Consider the following 21,410-nt stretch of genomic DNA (forward strand, 5'->3'; position numbering starts at 1 on the left):
TAATCTGCTCCACACATATTCAACGAGACGAGGAGGCTTAAGAAAACAGAAGATTTGCAAATAAGCTGAAGTTGTTATTGAAAATGTTGTTTTCACATGGATTTGTCTAAACATCCAATCGCAAGGAATTCATTTAAACCTCCAGACTCTGAAGTTAAACTTCCCCCAGTTCAATTATTATGTGACGAGAAATAGGAATTACAGTCTTCTTGCTTTGCCATTTGTAACATTGTAGTGGCCACTGGTGTCTCTTTATGGACTTCATATAGCACCCTACTGAGTTTAAATGTGTTCAAATAACATAATTGCTACAACCATCTTTAAAAAGGAGCTGTATGTGACTTCTGGGATAGGACCAAGATTAGTGCCCGGGGCTGTACATGGATCGTCTCTGTGTCCCAACAGAAGGGGCGGTGCTGTTACATTTAACTAAAAAAGGGTATCTACAGCATCAGAACTGCTGTCCAGCACATGCACAGAGGTCGGTCACACAGAGTGGAACATATAATAACTTCGTAGTTACAGGTCATTTTTTAGGTCGAGCCTAAGGGCAACGCACATGCGCTGCTCGCCTTGCAGGCATGGTGTATTGGGGTATGCACTGGAAGCCCCTCCCTCTCTCCGCCCATATTTGTCATTGGCTTTTGTCATTGTCCTCCGTAAATGCTGGCTTCTGATTCGTAAATAGGCTTGTTAGTCCCTGCTTGGTACCGCCTTGTCTGCATTTGTTACCTCCCATAACGACTGGACCTTTTACTTGGCTTGTTACACGGTCTGCATTATAAGTGGGTGAGCACTATTTTGTTTATTCACTAATGGGGACAATGGCGGCTGCTTTTTTTTGTATCTGCAGCGCGCCATTACACAGGACAATGGCAGCCGCTTTTCGTATAAAGTGCTATCCGGCTCTAACTTTAAAGGTGGCTGCCCCCTACCACCACAGCACTCAAAGCACAATGGCTACGTTCTTTCACCTTTTATATTTTTTTCTATAAATATGCATGCTGAGCGCGGCGCCTGCTTTAGGGACACCGCGCTCGGTTTCATTTTTGTTTTTTAACTATATTGTGGAGTGCGGCACCCGCTTCAGGGTTACTGCGCTCTGTTTCATTTTTTTTTTTTTAATAACAATTTTATTGAAAACAAAATCCACACCATTGCAGCAGTCATGACAGTTAATTAGCACCTTCACAGGAAAAGTATACATTCGGGCTTTGGAGACAACAATCATTTTTTTTTTTTACTTTAAAGATGAGCGCGGCACCCACTTCAGGGACCCCACGCTCTGTTTACTTTTTTTTTTACTTTATTGGTGAGCAGGACACCTACTTAACGGACACCGCTGTCGTACGTGAGGTAACGTACTAGTCTTTCGAAGCAGAGGACAGTCCTCTTTCCATGGTATGTGCCTCCTGACGTCACTGGCCAATCCGATGTCGAGGATGGCTGTGACGTCGGGGGGCGGCGGGAGGAGCGAGAAAGAGCGCGAGGACGCTAGCGGCGGTTGTTTCACCCGCTGCTCCTCGTGGGCCGTAACATTCACTGGACTTAATAAAAGGCTCAGTTATACCCTGTATCCTGTCTCGCCTCCCTCATTCATGCCACTACAAATGGCGACGAGGGTTAAAGCTTTCGTTACGGCCCACGTGTGATTTCCGGCGTGCCTGATGTTCATGTGTTGCTGGTACGACGCGCCGATGTCTCCTCGCCCGCTCCTGCGCGGTGGACTACATCGTAGATGACTCCTTGTCCCTACCCATGCCTGCTGAATGCGTGGCTCTCTGCCAGTGAGCCCTGATGTCCCGCCTACTGCTGCTGCTGCTGTGATGATGGGCTGTTGCGCCCCGACGACCCTGTGAGCTGCCTTCGGTGAGCTGCTGTGGAGGGAGCGCTGTTTCTGCGGGTCCTTGGTGCTTCCAGTCGCCTAAGGCTAGGGCTGCTTGCTGCTGCGCCTGGCACCTGCCTTCCTGCACCCGGTGGTGTTCTTCTCAGCTGCCTGGGAGCTGTCTGTGTACTGCGCTCCTGTTCCACGTGTGCCTGATCTCCAGCCATGGCGCAACCTATCAACATTTGTGTGCCGCCCCTCTTTCTGGACTCCCCTGGTAAGCCATGTATGAAGTGGAAGGGGTGGCTGCGCGCATTTGAAAATTACATCGTCTCCATTGATGGTGAGGGGTATAGCCCCGCACGCAAGAAGTCGCTTCTATTCGGACTGTTGGGGAAAGCGGGGACCCTTGCCCCCCTGAATGCGTACCAGGAGGTGGTTAAGCGGCTCGAACTGCAATATTCTGAGGAGGGTAACATCATGGTGGGGCGCCATAAATTCGCATTGCGGAAGCAGGAGGAGGGAGAGACTATCGAGGAATATATTGCCTGTCTACGTGTTTTGGCACAAGACTGTGAATTCGCGGAGATGACTGATACCTACCTCAGGGACCAGGTGGTGTTCTACTGTCATTCTAAGAAGGTGCAGGAACGGTTGCTTTCTTGCAGGAACCCTTCGCTGAAAGATGTGGTGGCCATTGCGAAGGCCGTTGAACGTTCTATGGTGTCCACGAAGGAACTTGCGAGCACAAGTCAGGCTTCTAATGTGTTCTTTGTGCAGGACAAACATAAAGGTGCATCCAAGACCCCAGACAGGGCGGCGAGTGAGAGAGGGGGGGGCAGGAAGCCGTTCGCTTGTTTTAGATGTGGGTCGAGGGACCACCTAGCGGATAGCAGGACCTGCCCGGCCCTGTCCAAAAGTTGTTCTAAGTGCACGAAAGTGGGCCACTTCGCGGCAGTGTGCAAGGCCAGGAGACCTGGTGGGGGCATGAAAGTGAGCTCGGTGAGCGATTGTGATGTGGATGCGGATGCGGACATCGTACTGTCCATTGATGCTGAGGATGGTAGACTGAAGGGGCCTATTGGCTCTGTCCTGATCGGTGCAGTTGAATTGCCATTTACGGCTGATATCTGATACTACATATGATTTGAAATGGCAGGGTGTGAAATTGCATGAGACGGATGTGAATCCGAAGGCCTTCGGGGAGCAAGACATAGAGATGATGGGGTACTTCTAGGACTCCCTCACCTTCAGGGGGCGAACAGTGAGAACGAAGATCTATGTGGCTGAAAAAGGGAGGAGCCTGGTGGGGTGGAAGGACCTGGCAAAGCTGGGGGTGATGCTAGTCCCGGGGGCGGACGATCCCATAGTTCTGAGGGATGATTGGGTCAACTACGTGCAGCCGGATGACTTGCCCGAGGGCTTGGCTGAGGTCATCGGCAAATTTGAGTCTGTTTTTGAAAACAAAGTAGGGTGTGTGAGAGGATTCGTGCACGCCATTCGATTGAAAGAGGATGCTGTGCCAGTAAAGCACAAGGTCAGGTCGGTTCCCCTATCTGTCAGGGGGGAGCTAAAGGCTGTTCTTGATAGGCTGAAGTCGGAGGGAGTGATAGAGGAAGCAGGCGCATCAGAGTGGGTGTCCGCTATTGTGGTGTCCAAGAAGAAGAGGACAGGGGACATTCGGCTGTGTGTGGACCTGCGATCCTTGAACAGAAACATCCTGGTGAACTGCCACCCTCTGCCCAACATTCAAGAGATACTGTCTTCCACGTCAGGATCGAGGTTTTTCACTTTGATAGACCTGAAGTCCGCGTATCACCAGGTGTGCCTCACGGAGGATTCCAAGAAACTGACCACCTTTATTACCCCCTTCGGAGCGTACAGGTACGTCCGTCTCCCGTTCGGCCTCGCTTCGGCTTCCGGTGTCTTCCAAAGACTGATGGATCTGCTCTTCTGCGACATGAAGGGCGTTGAAGCCTTCCAGGACGACATTTTAGTCCACACGGCGGATGAGGAGGGGCACCTGGAGCTGCTGGGCAGAGTGCTGGAGGTGCTGCGACAAAAAGGGATGACGGTCTCCAAGGACAAGTGCAAGTTCATGGAGGGCAAGATCGACTACTTGGGACACGTGCTGACTGCGGAGGGCATTGCGCCTAAAGATGACTTGGTGAGGGCCATACGTGATGCTCCGTGTCCCGGAGACAAAGACGCCTTGCGATCGTTCCTGGGGCTCAGTGAATACTACTCCAAATTTATGCAGGGATATGCGACCAAGGTGGAGCCTTTAAGGAAACTGCTGAGGAAGAACGAAAAATTTGCATGGGCGCAGGACCAACAGGCTGCTTTCGAAGCTGTCAAGCAGGCCATCGTGGCGGCTCCAGTGCTACAGCCGTACAACAAGGCATTCCGGAACGTGATCACAGTCGACGCCAGCGCCAAGGGTATCGGCGCGGTGTTTTGCCAGTTCCAAGGAAGGAAGGAGAACACGGTCGCTTTCATATCCCGGTCACTGAGTGACGCTGAGAAGCATTACAGCACCATCGAGCGGGAGAGAAATTGAAGAACTATCTGTGGGGTATGGAGTTCGAACTGGTCACCGATCACAAGCCCCTGATCTACATGATGGACGGCGAAGGCCGCGGCAACGGGAAAGCCAGCTCGAGACTGCTACGTCTGTTGTCCAGGCTGCAGGAATATCACTTCGTCATCAGACACATCAAGGGTGGCCTCAATTGCAGGGCGGATTGTCTGTCGCGCATGCCGGTCAATGGCGAGGAGGACGTTTCCCTGGATGACACGGAGTGCGTGGTGGCGCTGGTGGACGCTACGGCCATTTGCGAGGGATCCATATCTGAGGAAGAATGGTTGACGGCCCAGGAGAAGGACATGACTATTCGTAGGGTGATGGACCATATGACGGCTCGTTGGCCCCCGATCCGGAACTTGAGCGGTGCTCTCAGGAGTTTCCAACAGGTTAGCCCTGAACTCACCATCGAGGGCGGCTTCGTGAAGAGGCATGAGCTGTTTGTGCCGCCGGAAGGGTTGAGAGAAAAGCTAATCAGGATTGCTCACAGGGAGAACCCGGGCGGTACTGCCACGAAGAATCTCCTCAAGCAATGCTACTGGTGGCCAGGGATGTGCAGCGACGTCGGCAGGTTTATTGATCGATGCGGACCGTGTTTAAGGGCCGACAAGCATTGGAAGACGGCAAAAGGAACGCTGCAACTGGTGGATATTCCTGCCGGTCCATGGATCAAGGTTGCCATTGACTTCGCAGGCCCGTTTACCCTGCTGCCGGACGACTGCAGACATCTCATTGTCCTCACGGATTACTTCTCCAAGTGGATTCACTACAAGTTCGTCAGGGAGGTTACCACTGAACGAGTGATCAAGGAGCTGAAGAAGATTTTCGCCTGTGAAGGTCAGCCGAAGGTTTTGGTGTCCGACAACGGCACACAACTGGTCTCCAGGCAGATGAAGGACTTCCTGGCCAGATTGGGAATCAAGCAGGAGAAGACCCCGCTCTATAGCCCTAAGAGCAATGGGCAGGTCGAGCGGATGAATAGATTCTTGAAGGAGGGTGTGCAACAGGCGGTTGCCTCCAACTTAGATGTGAAAGCATTTCTGGCGGACAAGGTGCACACTTTCCACAACACGCCCAATGCAGTCACGGGGCACACTCCATTCTACCTGATGAGAGGGAGAAGGTGTATGAGTGAGCTTACTCCCAAATTTAATAAGTGGTATGAAATGAGGGAGGAACCTGAGAATATACCTGATGAGAGGTTGAGAGTCAAAGAAAGAATTGTGGCTAAACAGGAAAGCAACAAACGGTATGCAGATATGGTGAACAGAGCCAAAGTTAAAGAGGTAGTGCAGGGGGATTGGGTATTGGTGAAGAAACCAACCAAGGTGATGAAAGGAGAATCTGTTTTTCAGACCCCTGCACGTGTGCAAGGAGTGACAAAGGGAGCTGTCTGTTTGGAAGGAGGGGGATGGCGTAGCAAGGACGACATTGTCAGGCTCAAGGCAGGCCAAGAGGAAATCATCATGAGAGGCAACCAGGTGCGCGAGGCCGAGAGCGATGATAGTATGTACGAATGGCAGGTTCAAGAAGACATTGATGGTGCCACTGGTGATGGTGTGAGTGGTGATACGCCTCCTGTACGAGGGCGGACTGCACACGGTAGTGCAGACCGGTGTGAGAATACGTGGCACGGTCTAGGGGATACCGAAGGCCGTAGTGACAGCAGTGCTAATTCTGTGAGGAGTGACAGTCATAATGTAATGAGTGCAAGCCAAGGTGGTACGGGCACTAGCGGCGGGGGGTCCACCCTGTATGTCACTCCCCGCAGACCAACAAGGCATATCAGGGCCCCCAAGAGGTTCGAAGATTTTGTTATGAGGTAAAGTTATGTACAATTCTCAGTTTGTTAAGAAAAGGAGATGTCGTACGTGAGGTAACGTACTAGTCTTTCGAAGCAGAGGACAGTCCTCTTTCCATGGTATGTGCCTCCTGACGTCACTGGCCAATCCGATGTCGAGGATGGCTGTGACGTCGGGGGGCGGCGGAAGGAGCGAGAAAGAGCGCGAGGACGCTAGCGGCGGTTGTTTCACCCGCTGCTCCTCGTGGGCCGTAACATTCACTGGACTTAATAAAAGGCTCAGTTATACCCTGTAACCTGTCTTGCCTCCCTCATTCATGCCACTACAACTGCACTCTACAATACAATAGGTCTGGCTTTTGCCAAAGTTTGACTTATTGGTATTGTAAATACCAATCCCTTTCAATATTATAAAAGGCATTGCCATTTACAATGCCAATAGCTCAAAATTTCGCAATTGCGAGACCTATTGCATTGCAAATGCTTGTTTTAAATCTCCCACTTGTCTGCGCTAAAACGATCGCATGTATGGTACAGGATGTTGTTACAATGGTACTTAGAATTAAGAATTTGAGGTCAATTGCCCACACAAAAATAGCTTACCGCCAGGGCTATGACACCTCTTCTCGCATGTAACGCAGGCTAATGTTGGCCTACTTATTAAAACCATGGTGACTGGTGAAGCGTCCCACTGGCACAAAGCATTGCGACACCAAACTGTCGTAAAGCAGTTGGGTAGGTCGTAAACGGTTGACAGGATGCCACACAGCCGTAAAGAGACCAAAAGAGTTCCACTCTGCCGTGAAGCGTTTGATGACCTCACACTGCCGTAAGGCGGTGAGCGATGTCGCGCGTCGCTGCCGCGGGGCGGACGAAAGGAAGATGGCGGGTGCAGCCGAGCTGCACCCCCGCACCGGGAAGCTCATCTCCCTGTCCAACTGGAACCGGACGGCGCAGCGCAGCCAACCGGTGCAGGAGTTCAACCACGGCCTGGTGCTGAGCCGGGAGCCGCTGCGGGAGGGACAGGTGTTCAGCGTGAGGATAGACCGCAAGGTGAGCTGTCACATTGAAGGGCCTCTGCCCCGGGGATGTCAACCCCGCGACAGAGTGAAGCCAGGGACGAGGATTAGCCCCCGCCAGAGCCGAGGCCACCCAGCAGGGGCCAGCACATTCCTGCGAGCCAGTGCCCATATTCCCCTAGGGATCTGCCCACCTGTCGATCCCACTCCAGGTACTGACACCTCTCCCACAGATCAGTTATCGGGATGATAGCTGATTTGTGCGAGATTTCTCAGATGTCCCCGGATCGTTAAGGATCTCAGGGTGAGCTATCCGATCGCACGGCCCCAACGGTGGTTGTAAATAAATGTTTCTCCTATAAAAGGTTAATTGCCCTTCCCCCACTGCTCAGAAAGACCAGGCTCTGATTTTGGCATGTAGTTTCAAATACTTTTTGGTGCGCTTTGCACCTTTATTTTGTTAAAGTGGTTTTATAATGCTACCTTCAGTGAGTGGTCTCATTAACTGAGTTTTGAACTGAATGCGTTCTTTCAATCCCTAAACATGATGGCCCGCTGTTTTTAAGCTATTATTTACCAGCTGTTCCTTCAAATAGAGACAGGATGTTCCCTTATACGTTCCTCGTTACCCCCTCGGGAGACGCTAGTGCCAGAATTAATGATTCCCTGTGAGATAACAAGGATTACGAGTTAATTTCCCCAGACTGGGGAAATAACCTGCAAGATATGCTTTTATGAAGTCATTTTCTGCAGTTATTTTCTGATTTTTGGGACTTGAACGTAGATATTTACCACCTACTTCTAGCAGGTGCCGTTGTGGAAGGCCTTTGGATCCTGGGTTTGCTTGGCGGTCTTGAGGGAGAAGTATTGTCCCATACCCTGTGTTGATTGCGGGTGAGATGGGGTAGGATTTTCAGTTTGTTCATTGGCCTGCAGTCCGTGTCTCTCTGCATCTGGTAAAACTGGGCATTGTTTCTGGACCCGATAATTGCAGGTCTGGATCAGCGGACAATTTATAGTTATCTAGCGCCCTATTACCCCACCACGTCTGGATACTGCTCCGGGCATCTGGTAAGGAGAGCCTTAGTATAATCAGGTCTGGCATATACGTGCATGCGTCAGGCACGGTCTGAAAACATAAGTAAGTTCATTATTGTGTTTGAGGTCACATCTTCAGAAGTGCATGAGACATACGTCTGTTTGTACAATATTTGGCATGATCCAAGGTTTGTCAGAATTATTCCTATGTTTTTATTGCTATTATTTATTGGCTATGGGATTGTAATAACACTCAAACAACAGAACTCCCCAGTGACCTATATTTCTTTCAGAATTAGATTAAATCTAGAATGGGTTCATACACAATACATGAAAGAAACTTCACAGTTATATGATTCCAATTGTATTCTTTATTTTTACTTTCATTCTTACTTGTTATGCATGATTACTTTTTTTTCCCCATAGCATATTTCAGCATACTTGATTAATAGTTTTAAACACAGTACAGTTGTATTTTTTTTGTATTTTTCTACAAGCATTATTCTTTCTTTAAAAAGACAAAAATATGCAAAACATATACTTTCTAATTACGCAAACTCTGGACCCCTGCAAGGAAAATGAATATCCGCAACACTGTTTCACAAGCAATCTCACTCATTCTTACCAAACAAACAACCACAGACAGTCTAAGTCACTATGCACAACTGGGTGTGGCGGAGAGATAAAGGTATTCAAAGTCTCCAAGACCGGTCAAATGACCATATGCAACAAGGTCTAGACAAATGGGGTTGACGTGCGTTTCGGTGGAGTGAAACACGATGGGGACCACCTTCTTCAGGACCTGTCCCAGTTAGTAAAGATTTTCACAATAGCAAGATGCAAAAAAGGGGTACAGGAGGTACTAGTCACGGACTTGTATAGAAAGCATAAATAAGGGCAAAGCGTAGGGCAAGTTTCATTAGCAGCACTGGTCCTCTTGGTGTGCTGATCTATATACCCGTGTGTATATTTCTGTATCGGGTGTGGCTCTTCAATATGTAGTAGTAAGGTCACTCAATCATTTAGGCGAACTGCAATAGTCTACGAAATGGAGAAAGTACATCTATGTTGGTGAACAATTACAGGGTACTCGTAACAGAGATGAAGGAACTGACTTCCACAGAATGCAGCGCAGTATAGATGTAGCTGCAAGAGCAGGATGAGTGTTCCTTTGTTGATGATGTAGTACTTCTACAGGCTACCGCATCTGGCGATGGCGTCCGGCCTGTGGGATTGCACAGGTGTATTTTGACTTATTTTGTGGGTTGTTGGACTTGAGAGAAGGCAAGTAGGTGGGTGGAGTGTGTGTGATTGGTTCACTTTAGTTTTGCTGTTCTCATTTGTTAAAAATGTATATAAATATATGCTGGGTGGCAGCAATAATAGCTTTGCTAACATGAAGTTAGTTGATGCTGATGGTGGTAGTTCTGCGTGGCTATGTGAGAGAGGACATCATAAAGATATTTACTCATCAAATTATAAGCCTTTTGACGGACTATGGTACAGGTAGAGCTACTTTCTTGCTCCTACAGATTAATTTAAAATGTGGTTTCAGTGTTGAATCGTAGCGTCTTACATTTTTTTCTTTGTTATTATGGCTGTGATGAGTTCCCATTTGGTATTGTCCTTGCATCTTATTAATTTTTCACCTGGTTGGTGTTGGGTGTGAACAGTGCATTTGTTTAACAGTTACGCTTGAGTGTTGCATTCCAGATTTTGAAATTACATTAAATAATCCTAATTAGGCGTGTTTGATGCTTTTCCTTTGTGTCATGTGGCATATTTGACAAGGCAGCAGACAGCTGATTTAAAGTTTCGTGCTATATGCAAACGTTTTTTTTTTAAAATAGCGTTATTCAACATAATGATTTTCTCTGTTGGATGAGTGCTGTATTCTGTATATCTTCTGGTTTTCTTAACATGATCTTAAGCTGGAGGCAAATTATCACACTTTTTAAGTTTCTTGTCATTTCTATTGTCTGATATTTGGTTTTGCTACATTTTTTGTCTGATTGCATCCAATGAGGTTCAAGTTGGTAGTTGTGATTGTGTTTGTTGTGAGATGTTGCATGCTGATTGCATTTGCATTATAGTTGCTTGTAATTAAAGACCTAGATCTCCCCACGCATGTTTACTTTATTTTAATGCATTCCTTGTGCTTTTAATTTCTCAGGTAAATTCATGGAGCGGTTCAATTGAAATTGGTGTCACTGCGCTGGACCCCAACCTCCTTGATTTCCCCAGCAGCGCTACTGGTCTGAAGGGAGGTTCCTGGATTATCTCGGGGTGCTCAGTACTGCGGGATGGACGATCAATCTTGGAAGAATATGGGCAGGATTTGGATCAGCTGGGAGAGGGAGATCGGGTGGGGATTCAACGAACTGCCAATGGGGACCTTCGCCTCTGGGTAAATGGACAAGACTGTGGCGTGGCTGCCTCTGGGATACCACAGAAGGTCTGGGCAGTGGTGGACCTCTATGGAAAGTGCACGCAAGTCACCTTGGTATCCTGTGACACTCCCACGCAAGAGGAGGCAGACGAAGCATCAGTTGGAGAGGAAGGTACATGATGTGGTTGCAGTTGTTAAGTTTCTCTTATCTGCTTTGTAATAGAGGTATAAGACATTGCAGGAACTTGGTGTGTTCCCCCCCCCCCCAATAGAGCTGACCTTGTGCCAACCAGTCCTTCTCCTGCGTATGTGAGTAATTTTGAATTCAAAGTTATAGTTTATATTGTGTGGATGGATCTAGAAGGGCAATAATACAGACATGATAAGTATAATACTTATGTGCAGTCAGAGTATTTATCCAGTTATTCCTCCCCTTTTTCATTGGACTCCCTAAAATAACTCCTATCTTAATTTGCACAATTAGTGACCCTGCTGTTGTGAGTGAAACATTTGGCCTTCCATGTGAGATTCCTGACCTGGCGCAGATACTCTACTTATTGGGTATCAATCTGCATTCATTTCTTTCAGTTTTTAAAACGTGCTCTAGCATAAGTTATGCTTCCTCACTGAATATGAACTTGCTTAATTCTTCTATGTCGCTAAGACACTTACCACTTGCACTCCATCCTTGCAACTGGTTTCTGAATCAGACTACCCTTTCTTTGATCAGAATTAAGATACAGCATTATGGGTTTTATGATGACCATTTGAGTGGTCTCTCAGTGTGCAGTATTAAACATTGGCAGTATACAAATATAGTGCTAATGAATTAGCTTGCATCATTAGCTTGTAAATCATTTAAAGTTTACAAATTATCTGTCTTCTAGGCAGTACTTTTGGATGTACTTGGTCGACTGCAGACAGGAATCCAATAGAATATTCAGTTTTCCAAAACCATCTTATTGTGATTTTCATGCTGATTTCAGTGATAATGAGGAATCTGTTTGAGTACTTTGGGCTTGGGTGATAGTGTTTTTTTTCATTATGTAGAGAGATTTAATTCCAGTTAGTTGATGTTTTCCTTCAGTTGGTAGAACGAGTTTTCCTCAGCGAGTCTGTATCCGTTATGCTAAGTTTTTATTTTTTTGTTTGTTGATGTGGCTTTGTCAGGTGTTGTAGGGGTTTATTAGAGTTGTTAGATTTTGAGCTCCTGGGGATGTTTTGTTGACCGCAATTATTGTACTCTGTGGATGTTGAATAGGGGGCGTTTTTTTTTTTTTAGATAATTGATTTATGCTCCGTATGAGTGGATATATGTAGTGGCTGCTTTAGTGATAGTCCCGTCAGAAACATTTCTCATTACTAATGAATGATATTTAAATATGAAGCGCAGTACTACTGATACAGGCATACACGGGGAAAATATGGCCATGCTAGATTTACATGATGTCTATTACTACGCTCCTTGACATTAGGCATTCATTTTAACTGGAGATTTGTTATCAGCTCTAGTATTCCATTAAGGACTCATATTGTAGATTTGCAGAGAGAGTACGATGTGTCCTGCCAGTTGTATCAATTGAACACATTATTCAGATTCCTATTGAACTAAATCGGAATACTTTTAGCTTGACCTCTTTCAGCAATTTGAGTTCAACATACCCAGGGAGGCAAAAAAGCTTACAGGGTATGTCTCTGTGAGACTTTTTTTTACAATAACAAGAAAAAGTCAGTCCAATGAGGATGTTGCGGAATGGATTAGTTAATTTAGCAGCACACAGAATCAAACGTTTTATGCACACAACTGCATTTTTTCAGCACGTTATTTTGTAAAATGACTTATAATCTGCGCCCGTCAGCGTCCCGGAAGAGGCCAGCGCCAGACAAGCTGCCTGTTGCCAACCTGATTCAGATATGGCCCATTTGGTGAGGAGCCGCTCCGAAATTATGGCAATTGGGGAACACATGGCTGGGTGTGGCCAGGATTGGAGGGTCTTAGACAGTTCGCAAAGGATTTGTCAGATTTGTAGCTTCCGCTTCAACCATACCCTGGGTGATACTCCCCGCATTATTCATGCTCCGGGTACCCCGCCTAACTACCAGTGCATTCAGGCGGCTTTAATTAATGCTCGGTCTTTGGTGAAACATGCTTTGGACATTTTCGAGCTGCTGGTGGGTAGTCAGTTAGACCTTCTGTTCATAACAGAGACTTGGCTTAATGAGTTTTCGACCCCTGCCATTGCTCTGGCCATTCCAGCGGGCTATAAAATAGCCAGGATGGATCGGAAAAACAGACAGAGGAGGCGGGGTGGCGGTAGTATTTAGGAAGAAGTGTACTTTTACCCAGACAGAATCTCAGGATTTTAAGAATGGGGAAGATTTGGACTTCGCCCTTAGCATCTCTCCGCACTTTCTTTTAGAGGCCTCACTAATATATCGCCACCCCCCCCGGCCCCGCTAGTGCCTTCCTAAAAACTTTGGACTAAGCCATTGTTTCAAGGGCCTTGCATTATGCTAATTTTCTGCTACTGGGTGGCCTCAATATCCATGTGGATTGCAAAGAGACGGTGAATACCTGAGAACTGAGCGATTCCTTAGATCTTACCCAGCTAACGAAATCTGTTCATTCCCCCCTCTCACTGCGGGGGTCATACTCTTGATGTGGTCTGTTCTAACTTTCCTATAGTGGTGCAGGATCCCCTTCCGGTCAACTGGTCTGACCATTTTTTAATTCACTTTTCGTGGTCCATTAAATACTCTGAGCCGGCTTCAGGGGCTCCTAGTGGCAGACCGCCCCCACGCTTGGAGCCGGCTGTCTTTAGCAGTGTTCTGTCCAAAACACGTCCGGCAGTTGCTGGGGGACTGTCTGAGGCTGTGGTAGGTCTGCATAGCTGGATTCTGAGTGCAGTTGAACAGTTGGCTACACCACTGGGACACAAGAGAGCAAGACTGACACGTCTAAACCCTGGTTCTCTGCTGAACTAAAAGAACAGACAATAGTGTGCAAAAGGCTTGAACGCAGTTGGCATCAAACCTATTGCCCACTAGCAAAATTAGCCCTTAGGAAAGGCCAGAATAGCTATTATGCTGCAGTCAAGAGGGCCAAGGGTCTATTTTATGAGGCGCGCATTGCACAATCCAGGAACAACTCTAAGGAAATATTTTCGATCGTCCAGAGTTTCCTGAAGCTGTGTGGGGAACGGAAGGCCGCTCTGGCCTCCAACTCTTGGTGCAAGCAGCTTTCGGATTTTTTTATTGACAAAATACAGGCCATTCAGAATAGCTTTGGGCCGGGTAACCCGGGGTTGGCGGAACACTCGCCCTGGTCAGCCGGTGCGCTAGACGCTGCCCACCTTCTCTGAAAGTGTTTACACCTATTCCTCTGCTGGACACTCTGGACCAGGGGTCTCCAACCTTTTCTGTAGTGAGAGCTACTTCTGATCAGTGAAAATCATCGTGAGCTACTAAAGGCCAAGCAACTCGCGCATTTTTTGGAGACACCTCCCACGCCCTGCTTCATTGTCTTTAAGCCTAATTTCTTTGTGGCCCATACTATGGTTTGAATAAAATACTAAGGGACATATGTATCAAAGGGTTTTAGCCATTCTGTGTCTATGGGAAAATGTGTTCATACATATGGGCCATAGTAGACCTATAGAGCCGTTCAAAGCTATCAGCAAACTGAAAATCATAACCTAGTAAACTGTATATCTGTCTCACGTCTCATTCACCACACTGCTACACACTGCTTCCCATAACATGATAATGATAACTGCACCTTGGTGTTCATCAGGCAAGACAAAGAAACACTTCCCACATAGGCTTAAAAATCAAAGACAAACTCTTCGAACCACCAACCCTACACTTGCCATATCTTGCTAACCATGTAGATAAGTGCATCAGTTCCACACATAATTAAGCGCTATAAAAATGCTGCAACAGAAGGCTTCCCCTTTCTTAATTATCAAAAAAAGTAAAACAAAGGGAGAAAAGTTATGTTACAAATGAATACATATGATTTTCATTCATATCGGGGCTTTTGCAGACTATTGGAACAACAAATGGCCGATATTTGGAAAGGCTGCAACCTTACTGTCATTATAAAGCACTTCACTCAGGTCTGTAACACGTGCTTTAACTCTGCAAAGTCCATTTTCAGAAAATGCATATCTCTCCAATGGTCAGCAACAGACTGTCTGCTAAGCCTTGCATTTGCTGCACAGTCCTCTTCTACTTCCAGTATTAATATAGTAGCATGAAACATATGGCAATGTCCCTCAGCCATACCTCAATAAACAGAAAGCTCCATTGTCAGATCAATAACAGGTTCAAGCCAGGAACGACCCTTGTAATGCATTAAAAAAGAAATACAATACATTCATCTAGTTCAGCCTTATCACACTTCTGTTGAGCAGGACTCCCCTTCAAACAATACGAACACATGCAAAAACAGATAGTTGGATTATTTTGATATAAAACATAACTTTCTGAAAATAAGCATTTAAAATAAATAGCACACTGGTAGAACGCTTTATTCTCATGGTATTTCCAATGGGCTCTCATCTCCCACCCAGTCCATGAGGAAAGCCGATTTTTCTCAGACATTTCTGTGACTATGCCTAAAGAGGACTGCATTATAGCTCCTATTTGCTTTAATTGAAAATGTCATTATTGAAGCAGAAGGCCCCTTGTGTAACCTTACATATTATTGAAATAATAGGAATAAAGCGCACTTATACATTAAAAAATCTAATATACAGATCATAATTATTCAAACTCTTACACATCATGAAATACTGAAAATGCTCCAAACGAGTGAGCATTAATTTGTTCCTTAAAAACAAATGTCAAATCTGATCACACCATGTTCACGAACACACACTCCTGATGTCTATTGCACCCACCAGCCTGCTTTCCTCCTACATAGGCCATGAGTTTCTAAATCAGTGTAAAGGAGTCCTTCATTCAACATTCTCCTATGTAACACTTCAAGAACCGTGCTATATAAAGACAGAACATCAATGGGATCAATGTTCATGGATAAAATCACGACTAATGAGCCTTTGCTCAGAAAAATCACACACAAGAAGAAATTGCATCAGCTCAGCATCAGCCACTAAAATTGTAAACAGAAGCTGCCTGTATTAAACGCATACTAGTATCGAAGTACTTAGCTAATCAAATTGTTTGGCGTAGCTGTGGTGCAGCAAAACACAGCTCTGTGTCACACAAGCAGAGCTGCCTTGGCACAAAGGAAGACTGTAGGAGACAGAGAGACTGGGAGTGACAGGACAGAGGTGAAGGGTCAGTTTTGGGAGGCTCTGGTCAGTGCATGTAAAGCACTTTGATTTCAACATCGGCTGCCACCGCGCTTTAAAATTAAAAGAAGTTATAATAAGGCACAGTGACAGCCGATGTTAAGATCGAAGGGCCTTGCATGCACTGAGCTGCTTTCACTGACTACAACACGAAGGCAAATTTAAAACGTGCTGTAGTCAGTGAAAGCACTTCAGTGCAGGCAAGAATCTTTGACTTTAACATTGCCTGTCACCGCGGCAGCTGCTCAGTGCCTGCAAGGACCTTGGATTTTAAGGTCAGCTACCACTGTACTTTATTACCAAAGGCAGATATAGGGCCCGATGGCAGCTGATGTTAAAATCAAAGGGATTTGCATGCACTGAGCCGCTTTCAATGACTTCCACACGAAGGCAAATTTAAAGCGTGTGGAAGTCAGTGAAAGCACTTCAGGGCAGGCAAGGTCTTTTGATTTTAACATTGGCCTCCACCGTAGTAGCAGCTCTGTGCCTGCAAGGACCTTGGATTTTAAGGTTGGCTGCCACCGCACTTTATTATCGAAGGCTGATGTAAAGCACGGAGGCAGCCGACCTTAAAATCAGAGGTCCTTGCATTCACTGAGCAGCTTTCACTGACTATCACGCATAGGCAAATTTAAAGCGTGCTGTAGTCAGTGAAAGCAGTTCATTCAGGCAAGGATTTAGGATTATTACATCGGCTGCGACCGCGGTAGCAGCTCTGTGCCTGCAAGGAGCTTGGATTTTAATATCGGCTGCTACAGCGCTTTGTTACGGAGGGCAGATGTAAAGCGTGGTGGCAGCCGATGTTAAAATTAAACACCTTAAAATGAACTTAGCCAGTTTTACCAACTATGCAGATATGAATCCACGGGCACACTTACCAGTCCTGCGCAGCTTCCCAGGAGGATGAGCCTGCAATTATGAACTGCGGTGGCAGCCTGGAAAAGGCAGGTGGCGCGTGACTTACAGAAAAACGTCACATTTTTTGACCCGCCCCAGCTAAGCTCATTTCAGGACAGTTGGTTGGTGTAAGGGCGGGCAAGGGCTTATAGCTGACAAAGACAACAAACGGATACAAAATAAAATGCTGAAATTACGTCTCTATCATTAGAAAGCAGCACGAGCTACTCCCAGAGGGTCGGCGAGCTACCGGTAGCTCGCGATCGACCGGTTGGAGACCCCTGGGCTAAGGTATGCGAGAAGGCAGTATACAAACAACTGTCAGCGTTTGTGGAAATGTGTGGTGCCCTACACCCGTCTCAATCCGGTTTTAGGGCCTCGTACAGTACAGAGACTGCTCTGGTTGAGATGTCGGAGGCAATTAGGGAATGCCGTGACTCTGCCGGCAGAGCGGCCCTGGTTTTACTGGACCTCTCTGCCGCATTTGATACGGTGCCCCACCGTCATCTACTTGCCCGTCTGTCCGACATTGGAATTTCTGACCAGGTGTGGAACTGGATTGAATCCTTTTTGGCTAACAGAACTCAGCAAGTGTGGCTGCCGCCTTTTTCATCTACCCCTAAAAATATCACTACGGGTGTTCCACAGGGCTCAACATTGAGCCCATTACTTTTCAGTGTGACACCATTGATTTATTTGGCGGAAGGACTGGGTGCTAAAATCATAGCCTACGTCGACGATACCTTTTTTCCAGGTGAAGAGCAGCTGGGTATCTCTTGACGCCGCAAAAAACTGCCTCACAGAGGTTTTTAAATGGTTAGCACAGGCACAACTTAAATGTAACGAGGATAAGACTGAGGTTCTCCTTTACGGGCCTTTCCCGCAGACCTTTAGGGACGACCTGTGGCCCGAGGGATTCCCTATGCCAAAAACCATGGGTAGCCCTGCAAAAAATCTGGGGATATGGTTTGGCGAGGACCTTAGATTCACTACTCAGATTAACAAATTAGCGGGTGTGCTTTGGCGCTCTGAAATTCTTGCCGCTACAACCGAATGCAGCGAAAGAAATGGTGACCCGCGCTTTCATCCTCTCGCGGCGGGATTACGCTAATTCTCTTTATATTGGCCTTCCGTGTTACCAGCTAAACAAGCTCCAAATCATTCAGAATGCGGCTGCCAGAATGCTATTGGGTATTCCGGGTAGATCCAGTATTAAGCATTCTCTGCGGGATTTGCACTGGCTCCCGGTTGACCAACGCATTTTGTTCAAGGCACTGACTATTGCCCATTCTGCTCTCTACAAAACTGGACCTTTATCCCTCAGGAAGCACTTTAAGTTCTATGTCCCATCGAGACAATTGAGGTCTGGGGGACAATGCCTGGCGGCTGTTCCTCGCTACCGCCTCACCAGAACAGAAGGTTGCTCCCTCTCTGTAAAGGCAGCTTTGGCCTTTTGAGCTCAGGAACACCCACGACCTTAGGGTGTTCAAAAAGCAGTTAAAAACATGGCTTTTTTAGGTCTCCAGTCGCGTCTTTCACTTTTGCGTTCCCCTGCCCAATTTTTCGCGCCGGGACACTTCCGAGTAGCCGCGCGCGTTATAAATGTTGGTTAACATAAGATAATTTATATGGTTTGTAATTATATAATGGCAAGCTAATTATTGCTACTCATAAACAAATGAGAGTTTCCAATCAATGCTTTTTGACAAAGTAAATTCAGCCTGTGAAAAAGCTTGCTTACTTTACCATAGAGTAAGCTGTACCCTTCTAATAATGTTACAAAAGCAATCCTTTTTTTACAGTCTTGCTGCTTTACAAATGTGTTTTTGAAAGCAATATCAGACAGAATATCTTTACTGTGTGCTCTGTGGTATGCATATTTCTTCGATCTTTGCAAACAGGGCGGTGAGAAAAACACCTGTCGTACACATTGTCCATTATCTGTGTATAAAATATGGTGCACAGATAATTAACACAAACTAGATAGGGATTTTCAGCATAGCAAATCCAGGCAAGTTACAGAGATATATCTCAGTTATTCACCATATGTCATACCCGACGGAACACAGTGGTAGACTGCTCCAGATACAGGAACCAGAGCCCTAGAATTTCTTGAATAGAAACCCAATTAATATGAAACTCTTGGCCCGTGAGGAGCCTTTAAAGGGGGTAGGCTGTCTGGACTGAAGCTTGCCACATATCCAGACATAAGCAGAATGAAAATGTATTTTACATAGATGATTTAGCAATGTGCAGCTTTAGCAATGTGCAAGGAACTCGTATTAATAATGAGTACTGTGCACCTTATTTGTACAGATTGTGATTTGTCCCATTTGTAAGAGCTGCTAAGTATTTCTGTAAGGTATTCATTTTATGGACCTTTCAAGGTGTCACGTGGCCCATAGGAACATTGTCGTTTTCTCTAAGTTAGCATGACCTCTGCAGACAGCGTGCAGCTTTGCGCACATTACTACATGGCTTTATTTTTGCAAAGACTTTCTTCGTATTTTTCACATGAAAACTGTCTGCTGCGTTCACTTTTTGCCAATTCCTGTGATTTAGTCTGAACATGGTGTGCAAAGTAGAAAAGCAATGCCCCTTGTTATTCTGTTCTGGCCAGGCCCTAGCACCTAGACAAAACATACCAACGTAGATGTTTGAAACTTGTACGTTGGTGTCAGTGGGATACATGCATAGAGAGCACACACTTTGAGAGGGACCTTTCCAGGGAGAAGAGCAAGACAGCGCCTATGATGTAGAACTGCCATCAATAGTCTGAGGTGTGGGGTCTGCACAGAAAACCCAGAGATCTTCTGATACATAATAATACAGCTTCGGCCGTTATAGAACGGGACGAGAGTGACCATAATTCACTCTCTACAACTCTTACTCTTTTGGCACCGGATGATCCTGCCCGTACAGGTAGCTTGGTGACCACCATAGACATAATGGTTAGTAATGATATGAGGAGACTCAAATGGTCCAAAATAATGAGTGACCCGGAGGCACTGTCCACTATTGGCAGAGATGTTGAAGAGGTGATTAATACTCTAGAGGGCCTTTGTGATAGTGATAAACCAATAAGCCTAATTACTACCATCCATGCCTCACTATTTGACAAAGTACAGACCTATTTCCAGAAACCTTGCAGTAACAAAGGTTCTTTTAAGCAAAAGAGACAAACCTGGTATTATAAAGAATGCAGTCGAGTCCGTAAATCTTTAGGGGTAGCCATTAGAACTCGAAATGTGGACTCTATTAGGGAAGCTAGGAATGCTTACAGAACTGCGCAGAGTAAAGCAAAAAGAGAATGGGACGAGAAAAGGTGGCAGGAATTGAGGTTAGCATGCACAAGAAGTAATCAACACTTTTGGGCTCTTGTAAAATGGGGGACTGGGGCACAACCTCTGCCACCGGAAAATCATGTAGCCCCTGATCAATGGGTAAAACATTTTTCTCAACAGTACCCAGAAGATGATGCAGGGATCTCCGAACCTCCACTGAGGACACCCAGTCAGACGATGAGTTTGGTATTCGAGCCCTTGGTAGTCATGGTTGCACTTAATGCAATCACAGGGGGAAGAGCCCCGGGTATTGACAGTATCTCTGCAGATGTTTTTCTACATGATACGGAAAAGTGGAGCAGGTATATAACACTGCTAGCAAATGGTCTGGCCCAAGGTGCCCCCATCCCCTATTCGTAGAAGGGGGCGAGATTATTCCAGTATACAAGAAGGGGGACAGATCACACCCTGTGAATTACCGGCCAATTAGCCTCATCAACTCCATCCAGAAGGTGGTGGCACGCCTTGTTCTGGGAAAGGTTCAGGAATGGGTTGATGATAATAGCATTCTAACTCCTCATCAGGCTGGCTTTCGGGCCCACATGATTATTTTTTATTTTTTTTGCAGAGTTTTATATAGCGCAAACTTGACCCGACCCAAATCCAATCAGGTATAAGAGCGCTTTACATAGCACCAGTTACGTTAGATGAGGACACACATTCATTTTTTTTGTTAGGCACGGGGGGATTAAGTGATTTGCCCTCAATCACAGGACGTTTAGCGTCGTTACCGAGACTTGAACCCAGTTCCCCCAGGTCCGAGGTCGAGCGCCCTAACCGTTAGGCCAACTCCTCTCCCCAGTTTTTAGATATATTTTGATATACTGGTGGATAGTGGTGCTTGGTGAAGGCAGTATATAGGCAGTTTTTGTTGATTTATAATCTGCTTTTGATCTAGTGTCAAACTGTGGGAGTTGTTGCGGGATCTAGGTATGCCGACTAATTTGTTAACTTTTCTAGTGCGCCTTCACAAGAGCAATTTTGCTCACATACGTTTGGGTGCCCAGGGGGAAATCACGGACCCGTTCCGGGTCGATAAGGGAGTGCATCAAGGGTGCGTTTTGGCACCCACATTGTTCTCACTTTTTATTAACGAGGCTGCAAAATGTCTAGCCTCAAAACCTACTGATGCCCCTTCCCTTGCTGGCTCCAAGGTCCCAATTCTCATGTTTGCGGATGATACCCATATCATTTC

At 46.3% G+C, this 21,410-nt stretch overlaps 1 protein-coding gene across 2 annotated transcripts in view; it reads left to right on the forward strand.

Annotated features, from left to right (window-relative positions):
- Positions 1 to 7,032: 7,032 nt before the first annotated feature.
- Positions 7,033 to 21,410, forward strand: part of NEURL4 (neuralized E3 ubiquitin protein ligase 4) — a 277,509-nt gene continuing 263,131 nt past the window's right edge. For both annotated transcript variants that reach the window (XM_085638608.1, XM_085638609.1), the window contains exons 1-2: positions 7,033 to 7,263; positions 10,441 to 10,828. In XM_085638608.1, coding sequence (XP_085494734.1) covers positions 7,093 to 7,263; positions 10,441 to 10,828 — 559 coding nt within the window. In that variant the 5' untranslated portion in view covers positions 7,033 to 7,092. The remainder of the gene's footprint in view (positions 7,264 to 10,440; positions 10,829 to 21,410) is intronic.

This window comes from Triturus cristatus, chromosome 12 (genome assembly GCF_964204655.1).
Source record: "Triturus cristatus chromosome 12, aTriCri1.1, whole genome shotgun sequence".
In the NCBI taxonomy this organism is placed as follows: domain Eukaryota; kingdom Metazoa; phylum Chordata; class Amphibia; order Caudata; family Salamandridae; genus Triturus; species Triturus cristatus.